General features: G+C 37.8%; 1 protein-coding gene across 3 annotated transcripts; it reads right to left on the bottom strand.

Annotated features, from left to right (window-relative positions):
• Positions 1–1,570: 1,570 nt before the first annotated feature.
• LOC119084023 (histone-lysine N-methyltransferase, H3 lysine-79 specific) lies at positions 1,571–26,979 on the bottom strand. 3 transcript variants are annotated; one of them, XR_005088988.1, is made up of 7 exons: positions 26,400–26,979; positions 14,183–14,540; positions 10,203–14,121; positions 9,965–10,126; positions 9,386–9,586; positions 5,842–6,114; positions 4,151–4,286 (listed from the first exon to the last, which is right to left on the bottom strand). XR_005088988.1 is itself a non-coding variant. In XM_037193841.1 (6 exons), the coding sequence occupies exons 2-6, from the start codon at positions 14,462–14,464 to the stop codon at positions 3,655–3,657; spliced, it is 5,196 nt and encodes a 1,731-aa protein (XP_037049736.1). In that variant the 5' UTR covers positions 14,465–14,540; positions 26,400–26,979; the 3' UTR covers positions 1,571–3,654. The 3 variants fall into 3 exon arrangements, 2 of the variants coding, with proteins under 2 accessions (XP_037049736.1, XP_037049737.1); XM_037193841.1 differs by lacking the exon at positions 5,842–6,114 and having other exon boundaries at positions 1,571–4,286; XM_037193842.1 differs by lacking the exon at positions 4,151–4,286 and having other exon boundaries at positions 5,971–6,072.
• Between the last annotated feature and the right edge of the window lie 6 nt (positions 26,980–26,985).

Genomic DNA, 26,985 nt, shown 5'->3' on the forward strand with positions numbered 1-26,985 from the left:
AAATTAATTCAAAAGGGGGTCCGACTGAATTTGCCAACGGAAATTTTTCTTAATTATGAAATCATGTAGCATACGGGTGATGTGAAGTTCAGTTAGTGCGTGTCTCAAAGTTTGAATTTGGAGGGTCTTACCCTTTCAAACGACTTATTTGTAGCCGATTGTGGGTGTCCGAAAATTCGTGCATACCAGTACTATAATAGTCGCCAAAATTCATTGACTCGACCTAACATGACGATAGTGTGCTCAAAATTCAGAGAAACACAGAACTTTAAAATTAAAATTCGGCTGCTGCGAAAAAAGTGAAAGTGTGTTAGCTGCGGGGTCTCAAAGTTCACGTTGGTCGATTTTTGAAAATTCAATTTTAGCCTAAAGTCCAAAAAATAAAATAACTTTTCATGTGTCGGGGCCGAAAATGAGGGAGTTTCGAGATTTTTCTCGGGTTTTCGACCAATTACATGAAATTTTTTTTGAGTATCTGTTTTGGACGTTTGATTTTAGGCACTTTCGCATGTAGCCCTCACTTCGTTCGGGCTACAACTCGCGAAATTGCCTAAAATCAAACGTCCAAAACAGATACACAAATAACTATTTTGGATATGGAAAATTTCCTGTATGGTTTTCTAACTAGGCGAAGTCAGGAAAAAAACTGAAAAAATCGGTATAGTCTTTCCGGTTCGACGACCATTTAAATGATTTGAAGTACAGGTTTTATGGATAAAAGACACATTTTCGAATCAGTTTTAACAACATTTTGTTAAGTCAATGTCTTTGTAATAATATTTTGTGGAAAGAATTTTCCTCCAGCTTTCCAACGATATATCGGAGTCGGTTTTACGATAAGAAATGCATTTTTGGTGGCTTTACAATTATTTATTAAAAAACATTTTCACAACGCAAAATAGTCATTTTCTCACCTCAACTGAAACTTTAAAAGCCCTTGTTGTAATAATCGTGGCGTTGACCCTTGATAACGTCATCGAAATTAAATTTTAAACTTTTTTTTCCTCTGTGAACATATAACTGTTTCTCTATACACTAGGGCGTTACGTAGTTAAATGAATGTTTAAACAAATGAAGTACGAGATATTGTGTTAAGGACTAATTGAGTCAATTGAGCGCTAAGGAAGAGTCTTTCAAAATAACTATTTGGAAGCATACACGTAATTTATACGTAATAACGCATAACGATTGCCGTTTCTAAATGCAAAATTTCGATCCGGCTGGAACCAACTGTTGAAGAGCTTTTCAGATGGCTGTCAGAAAAATATGTTGGCATCACAGCGGCGTTTGGTTTTTTTCAGTGATTGTCTGTATACTCTGTGGGTCTGAGGCCTAGGAGAATTGTAAAGAAAACATTCAACGACATAAATTCACCGACATTTATTTTATTTAAAATTTTCTTGCATTTTAATAATTCGTTTACAAATACAATTGTTGTTTTTCCGTAAAATTACTAGTTTTTCTTTAAAAAAAAAGTTTTTTCTTTGTTTTAATTCAATTACAATAAACGCATGGGAAGGATTAAATTGTTTACGAGATTTTTTGTTGTTTTTAATTTATTTTAAGTTTATGTTAAAAACTACTGGTTATAATGCTACACAACATAAAATTTCTCTTAAATTTCTAATCTCACTAATCTCGCCATTTTATCCGCGAATGAGATAGAAAATATTAAAAATAAAAAAATAATAAAGTAACTAAAAAGATCAATAAATATAACACTTTCTTACTCGTACCTCGTCTGAACACATTCAATAAAACAATTTTTATTTATTTAATTACAAATTAGTGTGGTTTCTCCACTCCATTTCTCTCTCTTTCTCTCCCGTCCACTTTACAAAGCGTCCACAAAGCGATTACGACGCACGGTTATGGTAAAATAATCTAAACGAAAAAGAAACCTTATCTCGAACTCGAACAAGCAGCAGTCAGCATAATTTTATTCACATTCAAGTAAGTATATATTCGGTTGATAAGAATATTAAATTCATTCACATTCATTCACTCAAAACACCATTTCCACTCGACAAATGAAAAATGAATTCTGTCGAAACTCGAACGTACGCGATATAATATCACAATTTTGCCTTATATTGAGTTGAAAAATTGGGTCTGATTGACATTCATTTGCCGAGGGCCGGAGGTATTGGTATATGTTACACATCGAAATAAATTGAACTAAATATTTGATTTACCTACAAATTGAATGGATGGATAGGCTATGTTGAACGGACGGTCAATGGAGAAGTTAACTTAGTTCGTCGATAGCTGCTTTCAATAAGAAGTGGAAAATGATCGATACAAATAGTAGTTGAATCGTCGTCCTGTAGTAGGTGCGTCGTAATAAATAGGTGGGTCACTTGAATCATGGAACAGAATTGATTTATCATCTGTTATCAACATCGATGACAAAAATAAATTAAATTTGGATTACGATTTCAGCTTTGTATGTGTGGGAGTGAGGGATGTGTGCTCGAATTACAACCTTCGCACAAATAACAACCAAAAATGTCTCAACAAGACAGTAAGGTACTAATGTGATAGGTGGAGATTCAATACAACTCTCTCCGCGAAATAACACATTCGAGAACTATTCTAATGATATTATTGCCGTTACGACGTTGTGTTGCCGCTTAACTGTAGCGATGTTGGAAGTTGCTTTTATTGCTTTTCCCTATAACAACCATTTTTCGTATGCATTTCTACAGTCTCTTCAGTATCTGAAAGCAGTGTTGTCAGCTGTTCGTCAATGACAGAGTGTAACGATGTTTCGGGTTTAATTTTCTTAGGTTCATGTAAAAAATTTGGGTAAGGCTTGCAACGAACAGGTTGACCTTTCCTTATCTAAACCTAAAACCTATAGAAAATATAAAAAAAACCTATAGACCTGATCTCAGGTTAATGTCAAGCTATGGTCTCAGGCTAATCATTAGTCACTAATGTAACCCCAATCTCAGGCTAATGTTCACCTGAACTCAGGCTAATATCAACTTATGGTCATAGTATAATGTCAACCTGATCTCCGGCTTATATCAAACTTATCTTAGGCTACTGTTAACCTGTTCTGATAGTTAGCTTTGCTTATGTGTGAACAATCATTGTAATATTAGAAGAGATGAGTCTCATCCTGCATTCATTCGAAGCCCGGCCATCCATTCAAATTTTCCGAAGTCTGTTTTCTCAAAATTAATTTTCGTAAAATGAAATTTTGGCAGTTATTTGCAGGTCCTATACGTTTACGTACGGTGTGTCACAATATTTTTTTTTAGATTTTAATTTAATTACGAACGTCTCGGTAATATTTTTTTGTTTTTGTTTATTTACTTAAATTGCGCAAGCGTAAATTCAGTCTTTTACACCTTTAAAAAAAATCTGACGATCTAGACCAATTCAATTCAAATTTAGGAATTGATTCGGTTGTTTCGACTTAATTTTTAACGAGAATGAAAATAATGCTCCTACCGGCGTTTACATTACGATTCGATCCTCAGTCTAATTTCAAATTGGTGTACATTTGTTTAACACAACTCTAACATTCAATAAATATTTGAAAACAAAAGAAAAAGAAAAAAACTTAAAAAATATAATCAAAAGTTCAAATAAACAAGAAGATTATGAAGAAAATTCTGCTCATACAAAACGAAACGTTCCAATCTAGCACATTTGGTCAGCGTCATGATTACGATGATTTTCCGATCGCCAATCCCAATCTTTTCCTTTCGGCCGAAATTTCGATTTATGATGCGTGGCAAGATCGGTTTCATGACCATAGGCCATATCACTGCCAACACTCTCATCACAATCATATTCCCATGTGCGTTCGCGAAATTTCTTTTTGTAATGCTTCTGATGCGACGACGATTTCGATTGACGTTGATATTTCAATGGAATTTTTAAATGATTTTCGCTTAAATGATGCTGCTGTGGCGGTAGCGCAGCTTTTCCACCGTACATCATCGGTGGACTTGCCGATGGACTCGGTGTACGCGGCATTTCGGCTTCGGATAGCGGTGGACTGTCTAAAGCTTCGGCGGGCGATGATTTGATCAGTGGGACCATTGTGCCTCGCAACGAATTCGACGGAACATCCAGTTGAGATGATGATGAAGATGATGACAGAAAACGACAATCGCTGCCGCTTTGATTGATGCCCGAATCGGGACTGGCTGCTGCTTCTTCGATCGATCGACGGGATTTGGTGAGTTCGGTGGATGCGAAGGCAACCAGTCGATCGAAGCCGGAACAGACACGGTCTTGCCAATGAGATTCGTCATCGCCGATATCGTCTGCGACATATGATTGAGGGTTGCGATTAGTTTTACAATTTGATTGGATTAACATTTGGTTTTTGAATTTTTTGTTTGTTTGTTTGTCGCTTAACGATAAAATCTATTCCTCTCCTTTAACAGCAAGTCAAAAATGGTTTCATAAAAGCAAAAGCATTACACAAATGAGGTTATCACACAGTAAAACAAAAAGGCAAATGAAAGAGAATTACAGAAAGTTGGTTAGCTACACAAAACAAAAGTAAAATAGAGATAGGAAAAGTGCTCTAGATTTTAGGTTCTTTCGTCAACACACAATGAACGAATATTATTAGCTTGAATATTCAATGGTTCAACAGTACCTCAGCTTGGCCAAAGCCAAATCGAATCGACTCGATTATAAAATCAATCAAAAGATATTTCTTAGATACCTTTATCATTAAAGTATAAGGTGGATTAAGTAGGTATACTCGGTCTCTGTTCACTGTAACCGTGACTATAGAACTTGTTATGACTTGACTGGGCACCCTGATCTTCCTTATAGATAATCCCCGCGAAAGAAAAATTCGAAAAAAAATTGAGAGATGGCATACGTGGTACTTGGCCCAAAAATGAACTAAAATTAATGTCAGCTGACATCTGAATCTGAATCTTGTTTGACTATTCCTACCGTTTTAGCGATGATCCCCAATATTGAATCAGAGAGAAGGCAATAAAAAGACTCAGACACACAGTGATTGAACAATGACTCTTATAGTCCGAATCTCCATTGAATACTCAAACTAAATTTCTTTCATTTACAACAACCGACTATCGAAGCTCAACAAACTGTTCAACAAAAAAAAAGGGAAGGTCTACTTCGGCTAAAGGATGGACCAGGAAATATAGGGAAGAGACAATCAAAATTATCAGGAAAATGTGTCGAAACATTTTGTCGTTTATTTCGGGGCTGTGATATCAATTCGCGTATAGGGAAGAAGACTTTTCGTATCAGAAGCTTAGGGATCATTCATAAATTTCGTAATGCTTTTTCAGTGTTGGCATCAAAAATAAATCTTAAATAACTCGAGAAATACGGTCTTTGCGAAGTTAGGACGAGGAGTTATACCTCCCAATATACCTTCTGAACATAATTTTAACTTTGCAGGGCTCGTATTTCTTGAGGTATTTAAGATTTTATTTCGACGACAACACTGAAAAACGTTACGTAATTTATGAATGATCGCTTAGATATGAGTTGTTAGGTGAGGTAAATCACAAGCAATTCTTCCAAATTTTTCATTGCCCAGAAAATGGAATAGTTTGAGCATGTCATGGACCTTAGAAATCAGTAACTCTGCGGAAATTTTAGCGCAGAAAAAAATATGCAAAGAAAAAGTTTATCGAAAAATCAAAACTGAGTTGGCCTTGGTCATAAAAGACGATTGGTTAATTACTGATCTCGAAACCCGTCAAAACACAAAAATAATCGACACATTAGTAACATTTAAAAAAAATCTATTAAACGGTCCAGGGTAACCTGCCTTCAATAAAAAAAATCAAAAGAAAATCAAAATAAAACAAAAACAAAACTTACCTATCGTTTATACTTTTGATGAAATTAGTCATTGGACTTATTGTCAAATAAAAATTTTTCTAATTAATTTTCTAAGTCTCAATCAAGAAGAAACGGGAGATCGTCTCTCTTTCATTTACGTTTTTTTTGTATTGAATTCGCATCGAACTACACACTACGATCATCGACGACCATAATAAGTATATCCATTTGGCATTGTCTTGTAATGACGGGCATTGTTTTCAGTGGAAACTGTAAGATGGAATTTGTTTATTGTTGAACAGATACCGCGGCCTATAGGACCAATTTGTTTTTCTTTAAAAAAAATGATTCTTTGTACAATTCAAGAATTTTATTTATGAACAAATATGAATTTGCTTTTAGTGGGATGATTATGATTGAATGTTTTGCTTTTGTAGTGTTTTTTTTTGTATTCAACCTGTTACGGACGGCTATCATCTGTCGACAAAGAATTCAGCAATAAACGACAACCTCTGACTAACCCATCTTATCAAGCAAAAGGTATGTTAACAAAATGAAGTAATAGATCCGATGGTTAAATAGATCATTGTCAATGTCATTTGAGATGTCAAATGAGCTGTCATTTTCACAAAGCTAACCACAATGTTACAAAAATTTATATGGAGCTGTCATTGTTTGAGGTTAGCTTTGTGAAATTGACAACCCATTTGACACTATTTTGAGAGGAGAAACCGTTATTTGCCACTGATCTATTGCTGATGTTTTTGCAGTCTGTCAAAGGTTAAACTAGCGAGTGGATGATGGTGTATGATTCTATCGCTTCAGAATTTATTGTTGTGAACTTTTTGTTTGACAAAGTTATTATTTCGAAATGCAGATGGTGTGCAAAATGTGCAATGATGAAATTGAGTCACACAAAATGAAACGTTGAAGTGAACGTGAACATTAAGTTGATGCAATTGGAAGCAACAGGTCAGGTGCTTCCCGAAAACCTGTACTCCCTAACGTCCAATTTGATTTGATCTAACCTTACCAGCGATCTGACAACCGTAAACAGTCCACTAAGTCTGGTCTGTCAATTTACCTGAACTGTTTACGATTACCAGATCTCAAGTAGGTTTAGGACCTAGGCTTTGGATCATAAATATCTATCTCAGCAAAGGCGCTTAACGTCTCGTTGTTGTTGCAACCGGCGATCTCATAAAAGTGAAATGTTCTTTGACTTAATTGGCCGATATTTTATTTGTTAAAAAGGGCACGAATTTGAAACGAATATCTTTGCTTGTCTCAGAAGTGAACTTATTATTTATACAGAGGCCAATTACGCGGAAAATCGTATGTAGTCTGTCAATACAATATGCGTCATATTGTTGACAACTATGCCGAATTAACGTTGTGAACCATTAATGAACCTGTCGTTGCAACATCGCAATAGACACAATCACTTCATTAAAACTCTTCACCCGATTCATTGAGTCGGCCTCCATTGAAAAATCCTTTTCGTTCTTCTCTTTTAATAATTTTACTATCTAATACTGTTCTTCCGCAGACAACCAATTCCTCAGAACGTTCCCCTAACGACACTACGTCAACAGCGACTTAACCGTCTCTTCTCATCTTCGCGCTTAGGCCTACAATTGCGAGAATAATGAAGTAAGTAAATAAGTGAATCTTTAAGTATACAGAAGTGCAGTCAAGTGATTGTGTGCTATGACCAGACCCCATTTTCGACCTAGTTCTGAATGTTAGGATAGGTAGATCTTAACCAATTCGCAATCAAATATTTTTTCTTGTAGTTTTCGTCGCAGGTTCCCTTTAATCCTACAGTTCATAAACCGAAATAATTTCACTAATTTTCCAGAACGAAACCATTTCTCTTTTAACTAGGACAAGATTCGGATTTAATTTTATGAATGGTGCGAATGTTCGGATAGACGAAGAATGAAATCTATAAGAATAAAATCAAGTCATGGTTATTAGTCGACATCCGTGGAAATTGTGTCACACCTCTACGAGGAAATGCCATACAGAGGAGGAGATGTCTGTAAACTGGAGGAAATGAGCAAATAATGTCCCACAATTTTGAACCCTCGGTTGCGTTAGTCACTCCTAACGGAACGCTAAAACGTCAGATCAAGCTTCAAATAAGCACAGCTTTACCCGTTTTAGTTTCGCTGATAAAGGGAGCATTTAGCGGTACTGTCAACTTCTAAGACACCTGGATTTTGTATAGGACAATACAACTTGTTATGTTACAGATCAGTGAAATTTGTACATGAATTGGATGGACTGTGACTTAAGAGTTGGACTCTTGTTTGATCTTGTCAGCTTTTTACAATTTTTTGTCAGAACATCAAAAAGTCATTTAAAAAAGCAAACGGCCCATTGGGCTCAACCAGTCAGGGCCTGTAAGCCCCTGTGCAACTTTCTAAAGAAAACACGTAAAAAATCCGGTCTAACAACCTTATCATCGAATGAAGTAGTTACAAGTACGAGTGTGGTTGTGGCAAAAATGTATTAAGATTTATGATCAGTTTTGTTTGTGTGAGAGGATCAGCTGAATCAAATTCATGCCTATATTTGACTGACGTCAACTGTAGATTCTTGAAGCATGAAGCAATCTATCCTATAGTCTTTCCACAGCAGAAACACATGCAACTGAAAGGGACTGCCTAACAACCATGTCAATCACATCCACAGCTCGGCGTTTTTACGAGACAATTGAATTCGTTTTCATAGACCTGCAATTGATCGTACATCGCTCCTCACGAAGGAGTCGAGCAGAACTATCAAACACACGAACTAGCCAACACAATTTGAACACCATCTTGAATTTCAAATTAATTTTTATTCTAAATTTGTAAATAAAATGAAAAAAAAGAAGTTTTTAACAGTGGGAAAATGAAAACAAAAAAACTTTTCTCTAAACATTTTTCTGATGTGAAAATTAACAAAATAATAAAAACAATATCTTCTTCCAATATTTGCATTAAATTCTAAAGAAAATAAAAACAACAAAAGAGCCTTAAACCACAGTTTTTATAATTGTATAATGAGTAAAATAATGAAAATAAAAAATAAAATAAAAAATGGAAAAGAAGTATAAATCGGTGTGCTCTTCTACAAAATCAAAATTCCATGCAATCAATAAAAAAAAAATTGAAAAGGAAAGTTATTACGACAATCCATTAAACAATGCTACAAAACTATGTGCTGTACATAGACCTTATAATACTATTGATTAATAAAATTGATGTTACAAAAGTTCATCGATCAACACATTGACTTCCTTTGGTTTGTAAATTCGCAAAAAAAAAGAAATCAAAATTAAAAAGAGAAACGAAAATTCCAGCTACGAAAATAGACTGAGCGCACTACGAAAAAAAAGTAAATTTTTTACGAAAAAGAAAAGGCGCTGCTACGACTTAAAATTCACAAAATGTTCTCTTTCTCTCTCTCTCTCTCTCTCTAATTACAACAATTTGTATACTCTCGACAAGCGGAATTAATTTAGCCGGTCTACAATGACCTGCTTCATAATAATAATGAATGACATTAGTCCATTCAAGTCAAAAGTACTCACCATCATCATTCCTATGACGTTGATGTGAACTCCGTTCGTCGGCCGTCATTGAATTTATTTCCGGGCTCATCAGTTCGATGCCGGACACCACCGATTGGCCCGATGTCACTGCATCCGATGCAGCAACGGTGTCGTCGTAATGACCGATTTTCGACGGTCGATGATGCTGGATAATGGGTGAAGTTCGTTTCAGTGTGACAGCTGGAAAGGGCAAAAAATGGATTAAGACAAATGTCGCTACTTTAAAAGGCCTATTTTTCGTAAAATTCAAGAATTTTCAAGAATTCCCGAAATTCTCGAAAATTCCCGAAATGCCACAATATTCCAGAATTTTTTTTTCTTTCTTGAAAGTGGGACAAGTTACAGCCACAAAAAACCACCTGCAAAAGACGGGAATCCAGCAAATAAGTGAGCCGCCGTTTTTTTTACAAAATTACTTTTTTCTGTAGTCAGGAATGATTGGACTACAGAAGCAGAACTTGAAAAGAGAAGCTAACACTACGCTTAGGATGAAAACAAAATTGTGACTTGAGTGAGATCGTGTGTGGTAACGATTCCCGAGTGTTGAACCATACTGACCTTCCGTTTTGATTTGTACTGAATTAAGTGGAATATTCATTGTCATTCGATTTGTTGAAATTGAATTGGTTGGGATGTCTGGATGACGTCGTTGTCGCTCTTCATTTTCCTGTTCAATTTTCAGTTGGGCTATCACACGAGCCTGTAGCGATGCAGCCAAACCTAAAATCAATTTCAAATCATTTAATGATGACCAACCGAGCGACGACTGAACCGCAAAATAGAAACCGGGCCTTACCTTCAAGTGGCGGAGCTGAACCATTAATTCTCTGCGGCCTTTGGTCATCGTTAGACTGAACTTTTGCTGTGGCCGCCGTTGACTTCTGATCGGCAAAATACGATTCAATGTAAGGTTTCAGTTCAGCGCGCGGTAGTGGCATGTACGGTGCCGTTTGCTCACTGCGAGATCCAGTGGAGGACGCCATTGCAGTACTTTTCGATGATCGCTGACTGGACGATGGTTGTTGGTACACGGTCGTGTGCGACGATACGAGATGATGAGATGTTTGTCGCTGATGAGCGGCCAATTGTGGTTGCATTGAACGGGAAGATGGTTGAACCGTTTGTTGACTCAACTGTTTGTGATTGTATGCAACGTGGGCCAGAGTCGCTAAATTGCTTTGTCCGTGCAAATGAACGGGAGATTTCGAATCGCGACTGTTCGGTCGTGATATTGGACTGTATGGTGTGTTCTTTGCTGGTCCCGAATACGAAGTGTTGCCTGCTTCATCGACTAAGCGAACATTGACCCGTTCTGGTCGTTGAGCATGAGCATTTATCACAGTTCCGGCAGCAGATGCTTTCGGAACATCGATGACCGAACTCATGTTTATCGCTGCGTTGATGATGCTCTGATTGGATATTTCCAGTGTGCGTTCGATTTCGCCATTTACCAAATCGCCAATAGTTTTGGATGTTGACATTACTGTGCCAGGTGGTAGTTGTTGGGCCAGCTTTTCCTGCGATAAATGTCTACGAAGTGCCATCTTTGCGGGGGATACTTGAGTATAATCTGGCTGGGCTCCACCTGACGATGCTGTTGACGACGACGACGACGACGATGAGCTATGACGGCTTGACGAATGATGATGATGATGGCGACTGGAAGTGCCCTCGTAGTAATGTCGTTCATTGCTACTTCGCAGCAATTGTTCTTCCATTTGGTGACGTTCATACCGCATCGCTTCGGGTGTCTTAAATTCAGTCTTGGAAAATTCGTTGGATCGACCGTACTGAAGCATTTCCGCTTGCTGATCTCGATTGAATATAACACCAGACGGACTGTGTGGCACCTGATTGCTTTGTGAACATGGACCGGATGATAGACTCGGTGAGACGCTAATGGAGAGGCTCTTTGTGTATTGCGGATTGGTGAATTTATTGCTGCCAGGAGAGATTTTATGAGTGTTGTATGCGGACATGGTTGATTGCTGTTTGTATAGCGCCTGTTGTGTGGAAAAGTTCGATTGATGTGCGGCAATAGTGGCCGATGTGTTATGGGCAATTGTCATATTATTCTGGGGCGGTTGGGGAGACGTACTTGTATAATTTTGATAGTTGGAAGGAGCAGAAGCAGGTTTTTGGTAGGCTGATTGTGTTTGTTGTTGTGGTTGCTGCTGCTGTGGATGATGTTGTTGTTGTTGGGCAGTGTTGGTTGGTTTAGTTTGTGCTTTGCGTTGTTCACTATCTTCGTTCAACGCAGACGTTATTATGCTCTTCAATCGATCCTCAAAGTTCACAACTTTTGGCGATTCCTGAGCAGATTTAGCTGCAGTAGGTGTATGGGCACTTAAATATTGCTTATTGGCAGTGACTGTAACAGGTGGTTGACTGATTGGTGCATTTTGGGCTGACATTCGATGATGGGTCTTCATAACAATCGCTGGAGCAGGCATTAATACAGCATCACCGCTAGAAAGACTATGCTTCCTTTCCGTTGAATCTTTGTGTTTGGTTCCACTGTTCGCCAAAAGTTTGCCGGCTTCAATTTGACGACCTGTCTCCAGTATCTTCTGAGCCAAAATCTCCGGATTGTTTTCTTCGATCTTACCAACATCTGGAACGTCGGGCCATTCCTGCGAACGTGACCGATGTTCACGATTCTTACGCTGTGACTTAGTCGATGCTGAAGAATTTGATTTGGAAGTTGCAGTGGAGCCTGCAGGATACGATGAAACTGAATGGCTGGATTGGTGCAGGTGTTGTTGTTGCTGCTGCTGTGGTTGCTGCGGTTGTGACTGTGCATGCTGTTGTTGGTTTTGCGAAGGTGGTGCTGGATTGACAATACTGATCGTTGTTGATGCATTCAGTTTTCGTTCTTCGGCCGACTTGTCCATCAAATTCAAATCGTTCTCCAGCGACGATACTTGTGCCTGCAACTTCTTACGATGGGCCAACGTATTGGCAATCTCTTTCAGGACCAATTCTTGTGACGATTGCGGCGTTAAATCCATCTCGTCCACTTGACCCTTCTTTAACATTGACAGCATCGAAATCTGATTCAGAACCAGTGTTCGTTGCTCCTGCTCTTGTTGATTGACTTGCACTTGCAATTTGGCAGCAAGAACTTGCAATTCTTTGTGCCTTCCGACGATTTCTTTGGCTTTGGCCAGAAGATCATTGTGACTCGTCATACTAATGCCAAGCTCGTTCATTCGGGCTTTCAGTAACGCCACACTGTCGTCAATGAGTACTTTGATTTGCTTCTCCAGCTGACTAGCTCTATTCAATAAACTCTTGTGCCGTTCTTCTTCTGTCGCAATTTCCTTGGTAACATTTTCCTTGTACGAGTGGCTTTTCATTCGTTCCAGAGCCTCCATGAATTGACTTCGATACATGTCCAACAGTATTTGCAGGGCGTATGGAGTGTCACTAGGTGCAGCGGGAATATCTAATTCAACATGATGCATTCCGCCGGTTAGTGAAGTCAATTGTTGATCAACGCAACCCGGAGCTGGCGGTAATTTTCTTCCGATGGCTTCTGTGCTCGTACTATTTAGCGTATGACTGTGCAGCAAGTCCAGACCAACAATTTTCAAATTTTTCTTTCTTCCACCTTTCTTGTTTCCAGCTTTGGCTACTCCACCAGCAGCCGGTGCTGCTTTCTTACGTTGTGCCGTTGTCTGCATTAACTGCGCTTGATTTGCACGAGCTGCAGCTTTTCTCGTCAGTTTCTTTCGTTTCTGTCCAGCACGACGATTGTTTCGCAGCGACTGACTCGTATTATTGTTCTCTTCCTCGTCGGACAAACTTTGATCTTTATAGCTGCACCAATCTGACCAAGCTTTCCTCGTTGTAGGTCCATTCGAATTTGAATTACCGTTGCCCTCCATGTCCGATTCACTTGACTCATCTTTCGTTATATTGCGACGACCCGACCGAGTATTGGTAACGATTGTTGTGAGATCAGTTTCGCTACCCTTTTGACTTTTAAGTTTTTGAAAATATCGTTCCAGCTTTGTGCGATCAATAATGTGCAGATAATAGGAAACCGGTTTCCCCGTCCACGACACCGATCCTTCCAGCGGTGACAGTTCACTCACATGCATAATGGTTCCAATATCGCTCAGATTTCGGTCGGTAATGCGGAAGTTTAACGGACAAAAACTTTTGGACGAAACAATTTTCGCGCCGTCTCTCAAATCAGCAAATCGTTCCTTCAGCTGATGATCGACAGTTGGCCCGAAAGCGAAATTATTTACGAACACAATTGTGGCAGTGTTGATTTTCTCGCGATGCTCATCGGCCAAGAAGTCACCTTTGATCAGTTGATATTCACCGAATTTCTTTCCGAACCATCGCATCCACGTCTTGAAATTGTCATCCATTCCAACTGCATATCGTGATGGTACGTCAGCCCGTTCGATGCCCCAACATACTTTCGTCGGTTTAGTAGCAGCCATCTGCAGAACTACTTGACCAACACCCGATCCCAGATCGATGAACACATCGTCCGATGAAATTTCTATTTGATCGATCATTTGGCACACCAAGTCGTACGATGTTTCTCCGTACACCTCGGCTGAAAACGGTTCGTATTGGTTCAATTTTTCGGGCTCCACAACGGCAGCATTGTAAACTAATTGCAGAATGTGTCGCAAAAGGCCCCGTGATGCGAATTTATTCAAACGATGTTCGGATAGAGACGTTCCACGTTCCTAATGTAATTCGGAATCTCAATTAACGGTTGCAAAATTGACAAGAATTGAATCAACTCACCAAATTCGTAACACTGTCGATAGCCTTGTTGTATAGATCACACAGTTTGTACATAGCCTCGTAACATTCTGTGTCAACGTCGTTCATTTGGAAACTGTCTAAGGCGGCTTTTATTTCGGGAACATCCTCGCATACCCATCGAATGGTATCAATTATGTCCACGCCACTGTCATGCAGATCGGAACCGCTACCACTCTGTAGTGGCCATTTGTAACGCATTGGCTCAACGTCAACTCCGGCTGGAGAATTCAGTTTCAATTCCATTTGGTGGGGTAATGCCATTTCGAATGTGTACAGTTAACTTTAGTCGATGGGTATGGAAGTGAGTCGTTGCTTATGTGTTTCGATTATCGTCATTCTGAAATTGAGAAGAAATAGCTTAGTTTAGGGGAGTTTTTTTTTTTGATTGTCAGTTTGTTTAAAGGCCGCACTAAGAGCCTTTTACGATTAATAAAAAGTTCACCACCGGCCTAACGTGACTTCTGATCTACGCCTCGAAGTATGCGAATACTCTCTGATCAAAGTTTGTTAAATTGATCTCGCTTAAATGTAGGCACAGAAATTTGTCGTATTTGTGACCGAATGACTCGGTGTGTAGATTGTTGCAGCCACCATACTGCAACTGCCTAAATTATAAAACTTGAGTGAACATTAGGACGTTATCAATGTGATATAAAAATTCCTTGTGGTATTGTCTGACACGGGAATCGAACCCGGATCATTTTGGTGGTTTGAATGGCAAACAAATAATTTGAGAGTTGATGCTTTTCAAAGACTTGATTTGATGGAAAAGACAAAAATTTCAGAAGAAGTCCAAATAAAATCCAATTTTGGTCTTGCCCATGTAGTAGTAGTAGTAGTAGTAGTATGGACAGAATATATATGGGGGACAAGATAATATTTCCGAAAGTGATCTAACCAACCAAAGTCAATGTTAAATAATTCGTCTCATTTTGCCCACCACAAACTTTGGCAGGCCCATGACCATTTGTTTCATTTTTTATGAATCTACAGCTAATTTCAACTACCCAATTTGAACATATCGTAGTAATCTAGAATAGCTGCCACAGTCGCAGCGCCTCATACAAAAAATACAGCTGTGGCAGTACATTACCTTGAGACAAAGCTATCTGCTAAAGGTAAGATTTTCAACCCCTTTTTGTCAGTGCAGTCCTTCAGTCAGTGGATTCAATATCGTTGAACACTGGTCGAAGTAAGATTGGATCATAATAGTTATTTGGATGGCTTTTGATAAGCGAAATTCGTACCATACTCGCTGCAATGGAGTCAGGGGTAGATGAGGACAATTTTTTTTTTAATTCTGACCTGAAACCGTAATGATTCAATAGGCGAATCATGTGTGATCATTAAAAAAATCGAGATCGGTTCGCTCGTTCGTTTTTCACTCAATTCACTTATGGGTTATAAATGAGAATTTAAATGCACTTCGTACTACAACATAAAGATACACAAATAATTAGCTGTATGTATGTCAGTGGTTTTATTGACCTTGATGGAAAAATCAGGTGCACATTACGAACGCACACATGACGGCATATGGCCATTCATTAAAGAAATTATAAAAGTTTTTACCGTCACACAACAACATTGTTCATCAAAACAAAAACATTAAAGTTTGAGAATCGCTGGTTGAAATTGCTCATTAACATATTCACTTCCGATCAGCTGAAATCGTTTTATTTTCTTTGGGTGACCATCGACCGTGTCGAAGAAATTTTATGTCTTTCGTTTGAATAGCGTCTATGGTTCCTTTGTAAATGCCACCGATCGACCGAAGAAACAGAATCTAATATTCACCCGCTAAGATTTACAACACAAATATTTCTCGTATGCGTGTACCCATCTATATACTTCAACCTCATCGATTTTTTTTTCGTCATCACTATATGCTGTGCTATGAGGTTTTTGACTTCTTTCTACTTCTATGTACTACATGGTATTATACACAGTGAATTGACGTTGGTGTGAGTGTGGGTTTTTTTAGACAGAAAATCGTGCAACAAAAAAAAAATCTTTATCTAGAAACGGTGTAACTTCTAACACATACATACTTGCACGTTACACCGTGCGAAAAGCACAAAAAGAAAAACTATACATTTGTTCACAGCGATTCATTTGAATTTGGATGTTGTTTCTGTTTGCATTGGTGTTATAGGTAATTTACGTTATGTGTGCTGTTCAAGCGAAATGAACTAGCTGTTTGGAAGACTACAAAGGAAACGGTAAGAGTACAACGGCGGCCAAGTCAGCTACGATGAACTGAACGTGCATTGAGACAAAACAAAACTGGTTACCTGCGCAATTCTTTCGAAATGCAAATAGCATTTTGCGTCAATATTTATTTTCGAGTACAGTGAACTTCTGGCGTTTTTTGTTTTGTGTTAGGTGATCTATCTGATCTGGTATAATTCGTCTGTTTTGTTTGATAATGGTGAAAATTGTATACTTTCGTCTCGCATTCGGGTGTGCGATGGATAAAGGATCGCGACTGACGTAGTCCACAAAAATTTTTATCGTCCCTAGATGTCAAAAATCGATTTAATTTTTTTTTTAAATTCATTTACAAATTGCGACAAATCATAGAAGCTAAAATTTCGAGTTTTCGGCCTCCCACATATTTTGACCTCTACCAAAAAACTTCTTTGAGATTTTTGCAGGCTTTATCAGTCCTATTGTACTAATTGGAGTCCAATGCAACAGAAAAAAATAAAATCCGGAAGAAGTTTGTCGGAAAAGTCTTCTTCGTGAGTCGTCAAATTTCGCCGACTATGAAAAATTGAGTGGATCTTGAACTTGAAAATTCGTAAATTCATCAGGAAAATGATTCAATTTTTGCTCAAGTGGGCTTAAATTCTTGGGAATGTTGTAGGCTATCCAGAACAAGAAAGTTTTTGAAAATTCTTCTGAGAAACGTTTGTGTCGTGAGTGTTTGTTTGGCCTAAAATTGGGGAAAAATGCCTCAACTGTGAAAATCCACTCAACCACTCAATATTTCATAGTCGGCGAACTTTGAAGACTCACGAAGAAGACTTTTCCGACCTGCAGAAATCTCAAAGAAATTTTTTGGTAGAGGTCGAAATATGTGGGAGGCCGAAAACTCGAAATTTTAGCTTCTATGATTAGTCGCAAGTTGTAAATGAATTTAAACAAAAAATTAAAATCGTTTTTTGACATCTACGGATGACAACAATTTTTTGTAGACTACGCCAGTCCCGATCCTTTATCCATCGCACACCCCTAGTCTCGCAGTCTGAGATAAAAGTAGATTTGAGTAATGCACACACCCGACCACTCAAGTTGGTGAATCGCGAGGTGAATCGTTTTTCATCAGGAGTTTTGGTTATTAAAGTAATTTCTAATGTTTATAGAACCAATGTGTCGAACTTACCAACACAAAAATTTTGTTTGAGCGCTGAAGCAAAAGTAAATAAGAAATAGTGTAGGTGAGGGAGGCCTATTTATGAGAACAACACAGGTACAGTCATGCGATGATTAGAAAATGTACTTCGTCTCGATTGAGAGCAGTCGCGATTAGCATGCACTCAAGTGCATACGGACATTTTGACCGCAGCATTTCATAATACAAAGCTTGGATAGATGTGGTAGACTCGTGTTTTGAGTTAAGATTGGCAATGAAGTCACTGCGAGGTGGAGTTAGAATTTGATTTGTTTGTTAGGAACCACCAGCTTAACGGAACTTCCAAACAAGTCTCGCAACTACCGAAATTATGAAGCTTGAATGAACTTTAGGACATTAGCAATATGATATGATCGCTGGAAATAATGCATGTGGAATTGTCTGACACGAGAATTGAACCCGGATCAGTTAGATGGAAGGCTAGTGCGTAAACACTGAGCCATCCTGTCCCATCGACATCTGGTTCAACAATGATCGTTAATGTTGTTCTTCACCATTGATGGAAACTGGCTGTTGGATGGAATTTAAACGACTTCAGAGTCTGTTGAATATAATAGGCAACCTTGTCCAAAATGGTCACATTTAAAAAAAAAAACTTCCAAATTTCGACCTCTTTTATGAATGAATTTACAAACGAAAGGGCCAAACATGCCCTAGAACGTATCAAAAAGTTAGTGCAAAAGATATACACGATTTTTTGAGAGTATTTCATACGTAGGGTCTTGGCTAAATGCTATAATGAAATCGGTCGATAAAGTCTACAGGTAAGATAAATGTAGAGGAAGTACGGGTAAATGGGTAAATCCTGTCACTCGCGTTATGTTCTCTCGACTAAACAGAAACACCTTTGACTATGACTCAAAATGTATCGGTATTTTGCAGGTGCAATGCCGGAATATTTGCTCGGAATCTTACAATGAAATCAATTAATTGATTGACAATGGATTTCCTGATACGACAACGTATTTTCTCAATTCGTAATCTTTCGTTTCTGAACAATCCCCAATCACCCGAAGTCATATCACCATAAACAAATTAAATGACGACTTAAACGATGAACGTATGCATACCTCTCTATGTGTTGTATAAATTTGTTGAAATTAAACGAAAAACAATTACAATTTCCAAGGCGGGCACGTGTTAATGATCGACCTAATGTATTCGTAATGTGGCTGTCACACAAATAATCACATTCATTTTGCGAATGTTTATGTGTGCTAGTAAATGCTAATGACCGAAATGTCTATAATTTCATAAGTCAGGTGGAAAAATGAAGTTAAAATTTCAATTACCTTGAAACATTCAAGATTTCTGTATTTTTTGCACTTTGTTTTGTTTTCATTAAAACATTTTGCCGGGAGTTCGTATCTGGGGCATGTAAACATGCCAATCAACGCAAAATGTGTTATTTTTGATCGTTTAGCAGTCAGCAACATATGGTTTAGCTCTTTCGAAATAGGTCAACATTCTGCGTCAGTTGTTTTTCTTTTGTGAAAATTTCAAACGAGCGAACTCTTTGGAAATGGGTAATGATTGTGTATGCAAAGTAATGAATAATCAGGTGAAGACTAATAGTCGGACTCGAACTGGCTTCGATAACAATGAATAATAGAGATTTGAATCGAGGTGTTGAATTCGAATTACTTTCGGTTCGGATAGGTAAGTAAATGACCATTGGCCTTTGATTTCAATAAACAACTGATTCATGTGAGTGTTAGAATTGTCTCTCTCTCTCTCTCTTTTAAGAGGCCAACATCTGAGCGTGGATCTGGTAGGATTTAAAATTAGTTCATGTTCAAAAAGCCTTGGTTTTATGATTCGGGGTTCGGTTCGGTAAAGAGATTCAAAAGCCAGAAGAGCTTCTTGTCTATAAATGTTACAGTTAATGGCTACCAAAGTTCAGCGTTCGAGTGTTTTATCAGTTTGGCAACTCGTACAAACACATTGCTTATAGGCCTTTATACGGGTTTCAGAGTCACCCACCGTTAAAACCGTAAAAACACGTACAGACAATTTGATTGACTTTAACTGTATCAAGAAATTCATTTGTGTTGTACAGTGACTAGAATTCTAAAACTAGCAACTGCAAAAATGTCAGTATGCAATCACATGTGGTAAGGACAACCACATTAAATTAATTGGCTTGGCATTTTAAAGACTGAAAAATTTCAAGAACGTCGAAAAACTAGATTTTTTTTGATTGGATGGATTTAGAATGTTAGACACTGTTAAAGCGAACAATGTTTAGACAAAAAAAATAGAAACCGAACAAATGTTAACGCCAAGCGAATGTACAGACTGTTTTATGTACAATGGATCGCTTTATTTTACTAAACACACCGAGAACGCTGAGAATGCAAATTTAGCTGGAAAATGTAATAATTTAACTGGGACAATTGAGAATTTAATTTACAAATAATAATGAGTCACTAATGGTCTGTCGACGATGTGACATGATACTCTTTCTACCGCCAATTAAATGATCATTAGGTGTTACCCATTGCACAACTTATACGTAACACGATTAAGGAAAAAGAAATTCAGGGGCAATTAACATTAAATGGAAACTGTCTGATCGTTTAACTACATTGTGTCGGGAGACGTTTCAAATTTGGATTAATGAAGAAATGTCTTTTAGTTTGGAAACAACACGGTTCCGAAAACACGGTGAAGAAGCTCCATCGACCTGATTTTTTAGGAAAAAAACAAAAATTTTTGCACTGGCTGTTAGAATATGTAGAGCCACACAAGTAAACGAATTAGTTTTAGGCTTAGCAAAGTCTACTTTCTTGCGAACTGCAATATTTTGTGACTGTTTCCGAGGGATTCTTTTGAAAAACAGCCTACCGAAATAGGACGCATTTTCCAGTGGACTTTTTTATATGTGCCTAGAAAGGAATTCGACCCTAGAGGCCAAAACCACTTTCAAAAAAATTCTTCGAAGTTTGTGTGGCTGGTGAAAAGTGACCAAAAACCGAAAACTTGCACTTTTCTTACAAAAATTTCTCCAGTTACACGAGCCGTACAGGGTCGTGTGGGGTGTCATTAGAAATGTAATCACACGTACTATTGAGCCGAATAGCGACTTATTGGGTTTAAAATTCATCGACACTGAAATATGTGCAGTTGAAGGTTTCAACCGAAGACTTACACTGTTCTTACTGAAATTTCTTGAGGTACACAAAACGTACATGGTCGTGTTGGGTATCATTTGAAAGGTAATTTAATGTGCTTTTGGGCCAAATAGGGTCCTATGAAATTCGGACTTTCTCTCCTATGTGTGACGGCCAAGATTTTGGACGATAAGACCGTTCTAGGCGAAGGTGTAAACAATGTGGATTTTTTGTGACAGGCCAATGGAATTTTTGAGATTAAAAGGAAAAATTGGAATTTTGTGAGAACATTGGATTTTCGAGTGGAAAAATTAAATTTAGGATTGTTGCGGTGACTTGGCTGACCTTGATGAAATGGAATTGAAATTTTGAGCGTTGGATTTTTGACTCGCTCCTAGACTAGGAGACCCAGTACTCAAAAACAAGAGCAAATGCTTATTACATTCATTTACTTTTCATGTTTCAAGCACTAGTTTCGACGACCCCAGCACGTAAAATCCATTAAATAACTCGTTTTCGTGTGTTTATTGACCTCGGCTACGCCTCGAATCAACAAAATTAAATCCCTAGTGATGTAAAATACTAGGGTATCGGGTGGAGTACAGTTTAAAAACTGTGACCATATGAAGAACTCAAAGCAGACTCACACGTGTCTACGTCTGGTCTAGTATAGTATACTCACGGTAATATTGCATTGAAAGAATATTTAAATTTGTCAAATCGATAAAAACTTTTTAAAGGCTCCGGCAAGCATAAGCCGCCACAAAAATAATTAGTTTTTGATACAAAATCTGTTACTTCACTTATATATAATCATTGACTTTACTATTATAAATCAAAGGTCATCTCTGTCGTTTCTGTCGATAAACAGATGATTGAAATGCTAATGGGCATAAACATGCATGCAGTCAATGTATTTTTTTGTTCAGATTGTTGAAATTGAAATTGATTTATTTGCACCGCCAAATACTGGCTGAATATAATAATAATAATACAATTTATCCTACTAAAAATGACAAAAACAAAAAAACTTAAAACCTTATCGTAAAATCAGCGATTGACAAATTCACGAAAAACTACATATTTTGGCCATAGTTCAGGTTTATACATTGAGTCAAACACTTTAGAACAAGCAGTGATCTTAAACGATATAAAGCTGAGCATACTCATATTCACATCAGACGAAACCAGCACCTTGCATGACACCTCTTCAGCTGACTTTATTACATTCTCACGCAATAAATAATTGACGACCTCCTCTTCAGTAGTGGACGGGTGAAAATTGGATACATAAAGTACCTTCAGTGTATCGGACGGCGACGAAGTAGTGGTGCGTCGTGGCGACTGAATTGAATCGTTTTGCGGTAGAATCGTTGAAATTCCGGATGCTGTTTCAGCAACTGACGAAAGTGAGGATTTATTAAGCACTTCAGCAAAGGAGCTAGACTTGGCGGGTGGAGTTTTTGGTTCCGATTGTTCTTTTAGAGTTCCTTTATAATCGGCGGACTTTTCCTGCGGCGTGGATTGAGCGACATCAGATTGAGAAAATTCTCTTGTAATCAGTGGATTCGATCCATTTGCAACAGGCGATTTGACGGAATTAGTTTTGGGTTGCACTTCGTTCATTGATCCATTGGCGTTTGCTAATTTGATGATTATTTTCGGGTTGCACTTCGTTCACTGATCCATTGGCGTTGCTAATGTCATGACCGAATTTGGGAAATCGGTTTACCAATGACACGGATCCGTTATTTAGTTTAGCATTCGGAAATGGATTTCGATTACGTTTTCGTTTGGCAGCAGTAAGCGATCGTTGGACATAAGATGGCGTAGAGGCTGGAATAACCACGGATGAATTGAATTTATTGAACAGCGACGATGAAACGTTTGACAAGCGTGTTTGATTGATGCAGCCATCACAGAACCATTGAAGATTCGGCATTTCTCTGTAGCACATCAGCGCATTTTTACTGAAATTGGCACATTCAGCATGAAAAGATTGTCGGCAAATTCCATCACAAATAATTTTATTTGGATTTTAGTTTCGGAAACAACTATCACATACAGCACAGTTGTTCATCATCTCGATATTCTGTTTGACCAACGACAGAGCACAGGCGTTGAGTTGAATTCGATAACAATACGTTGAATGGTGACGATGAATAGCGATGACAATATCAGCATCTATTGTCTTTAGCACTGAAAGAATGCGACTTTTGAATTTCGATGATTAACGCCTAATAAACATTCCAATTGCACGTATACTATAACATTTCATTAACGATCACTTTCTCACATATTTAACAATCGACAAAATCATTAAAACATTGCAGATCAACTGATTTAACGCAAAATCTTTAGCACGATCAAAACGCGTAACTTTGACAGCTCGACATCGTTTAATAATCCTTGAAATTTCTTGAGGTACACAAAACGTACATGGTCGTGTTGGGTATCATTTGAAAGGTAATTTAATGTGCTTTTGGGCCAAATAGGGTCCTATGAAATTCGGACTTTCTCTCCTATGTGTGACGGCCAAGATTTTGGACGATAAGACCGTTCTAGGCGAAGGTGTAAACAATGTGGATTTTTTGTGACAGGCCAATGGAATTTTTGAGATTAAAAGGAAAAATTGGAATTTTGTGAGAACATTGGATTTTCGAGTGGAAAAATTAAATTTAGGATTGTTGCGGTGACTTGGCTGACCTTGATGAAATGGAATTGAAATTTTGAGCGTTGGATTTTTGACTCGCTCCTAGACTAGGAGACCCAGTACTCAAAAACAAGAGCAAATGCTTATTACATTCATTTACTTTTCATGTTTCAAGCACTAGTTTCGACGACCCCAGCACGTAAAATCCATTAAATAACTCGTTTTCGTGTGTTTATTGACCTCGGCTACGCCTCGAATCAACAAAATTAAATCCCTAGTGATGTAAAATACTAGGGTATCGGGTGGAGTACAGTTTAAAAACTGTGACCATATGAAGAACTCAAAGCAGACTCACACGTGTCTACGTCTGGTCTAGTATAGTATACTCACGGTAATATTGCATTGAAAGAATATTTAAATTTGTCAAATCGATAAAAACTTTTTAAAGGCTCCGGCAAGCATAAGCCGCCACAAAAATAATTAGTTTTTGATACAAAATCTGTTACTTCACTTATATATAATCATTGACTTTACTATTATAAATCAAAGGTCATCTCTGTCGTTTCTGTCGATAAACAGATGATTGAAATGCTAATGGGCATAAACATGCATGCAGTCAATGTATTTTTTTGTTCAGATTGTTGAAATTGAAATTGATTTATTTGCACCGCCAAATACTGGCTGAATATAATAATAATAATACAATTTATCCTACTAAAAATGACAAAAACAAAAAAACTTAAAACCTTATCGTAAAATCAGCGATTGACAAATTCACGAAAAACTACATATTTTGGCCATAGTTCAGGTTTATACATTGAGTCAAACACTTTAGAACAAGCAGTGATCTTAAACGATATAAAGCTGAGCATACTCATATTCACATCAGACGAAACCAGCACCTTGCATGACACCTCTTCAGCTGACTTTATTACATTCTCACGCAATAAATAATTGACGACCTCCTCTTCAGTAGTGGACGGGTGAAAATTGGATACATAAAGTACCTTCAGTGTATCGGACGGCGACGAAGTAGTGGTGCGTCGTGGCGACTGAATTGAATCGTTTTGCGGTAGAATCGTTGAAATTCCGGATGCTGTTTCAGCAACTGACGAAAGTGAGGATTTATTAAGCACTTCAGCAAAGGAGCTAGACTTGGCGGGTGGAGTTTTTGGTTCCGATTGTTCTTTTAGAGTTCCTTTATAATCGGCGGACTTTTCCTGCGGCGTGGATTGAGCGACATCAGATTGAGAAAATTCTCTTGTAATCAGTGGATTCGATCCATTTGCAACAGGCGATTTGACGGAATTAGTTTTGGGTTGCACTTCGTTCATTGATCCATTGGCGTTTGCTAATTTGATGATTATTTTCGGGTTGCACTTCGTTCACTGATCCATTGGCGTTGCTAATGTCATGACCGAATTTGGGAAATCGGTTTACCAATGACACGGATCCGTTATTTAGTTTAGCATTCGGAAATGGATTTCGATTACGTTTTCGTTTGGCAGCAGTAAGCGATCGTTGGACATAAGATGGCGTAGAGGCTGGAATAACCACGGATGAATTGAATTTATTGAACAGCGACGATGAAACGTTTGACAAGCGTGTTTGATTGATGCAGCCATCACAGAACCATTGAAGATTCGGCATTTCTCTGTAGCACATCAGCGCATTTTTACTGAAATTGGCACATTCAGCATGAAAAGATTGTCGGCAAATTCCATCACAAATAATTTTATTTGGATTTTAGTTTCGGAAACAACTATCACATACAGCACAGTTGTTCATCATCTCGATATTCTGTTTGACCAACGACAGAGCACAGGCGTTGAGTTGAATTCGATAACAATACGTTGAATGGTGACGATGAATAGCGATGACAATATCAGCATCTATTGTCTTTAGCACTGAAAGAATGCGACTTTTGAATTTCGATGATTAACGCCTAATAAACATTCCAATTGCACGTATACTATAACATTTCATTAACGATCACTTTCTCACATATTTAACAATCGACAAAATCATTAAAACATTGCAGATCAACTGATTTAACGCAAAATCTTTAGCACGATCAAAACGCGTAACTTTGACAGCTCGACATCGTTTAATAATCCTTGAAATTTCTTGAGGTACACAAAACGTACATGGTCGTGTTGGGTATCATTTGAAAGGTAATTTAATGTGCTTTTGGGCCAAATAGGGTCCTATGAAATTCGGACTTTCTCTCCTATGTGTGACGGCCAAGATTTTGGACGATAAGACCGTTCTAGGCGAAGGTGTAAACAATGTGGATTTTTTGTGACAGGCCAATGGAATTTTTGAGATTAAAAGGAAAAATTGGAATTTTGTGAGAACATTGGATTTTCGAGTGGAAAAATTAAATTTAGGATTGTTGCGGTGACTTGGCTGACCTTGATGAAATGGAATTGAAATTTTGAGCGTTGGATTTTTGACTCGCTCCTAGACTAGGAGACCCAGTACTCAAAAACAAGAGCAAATGCTTATTACATTCATTTACTTTTCATGTTTCAAGCACTAGTTTCGACGACCCCAGCACGTAAAATCCATTAAATAACTCGTTTTCGTGTGTTTATTGACCTCGGCTACGCCTCGAATCAACAAAATTAAATCCCTAGTGATGTAAAATACTAGGGTATCGGGTGGAGTACAGTTTAAAAACTGTGACCATATGAAGAACTCAAAGCAGACTCACACGTGTCTACGTCTGGTCTAGTATAGTATACTCACGGTAATATTGCATTGAAAGAATATTTAAATTTGTCAAATCGATAAAAACTTTTTAAAGGCTCCGGCAAGCATAAGCCGCCACAAAAATAATTAGTTTTTGATACAAAATCTGTTACTTCACTTATATATAATCATTGACTTTACTATTATAAATCAAAGGTCATCTCTGTCGTTTCTGTCGATAAACAGATGATTGAAATGCTAATGGGCATAAACATGCATGTAATCAATGTACAGTGAATAAAATGCAAAAACACTTACCGTCAAGGAAAACACAAACACCACAGAAATAAATCGATACGTTTGGAGATGACCATATCTCTCAGTCAAAACACAACAGTTTTGAAAGCACTGTTTGCAATGCACACATTGCTTTTTCTATTCGATACATTACCAAGATGTCTGCTTTTTCTTGTTGATTTTTGCTTTGTAATTTTTTTTTCTATTTTTTTCACACCAATTGGAAAATGTATCGATCACTGGAACCGTACTGTATTCCGCACTGAAACGTTGTTCACAATCAATGATTTTCGAATCAAGTTAATCACTTTGAAGTCACATCCAAATAATCGAAAAACCAAGCAGAAAATGTTCAAATGGTTACGAAGAGAGAGAAAAAAAAATTAGGAAAACCACAAACTAAAATACTGAAATTGGTAATTTTGTTGTTAGTTGACGCTCCGACAACCGATCACATTTCACGCGTTTGATGTTTAACTAATCGTATCACTAAGTTTAATTATCTACGAGCCGATTAAATGGCAAGTTAATTACAAAAATACTGCAGAACACGGGGAGCTCCTGCTGCTGTCTAAAAAACTTGCCTCTTCTCAATTTGGAGGTGTTG

The sequence above is a fragment of the Bradysia coprophila genome, unplaced genomic scaffold (assembly GCF_014529535.1).
Source record: "Bradysia coprophila strain Holo2 unplaced genomic scaffold, BU_Bcop_v1 contig_732, whole genome shotgun sequence".
Lineage (NCBI taxonomy): Eukaryota > Metazoa > Arthropoda > Insecta > Diptera > Sciaridae > Bradysia > Bradysia coprophila.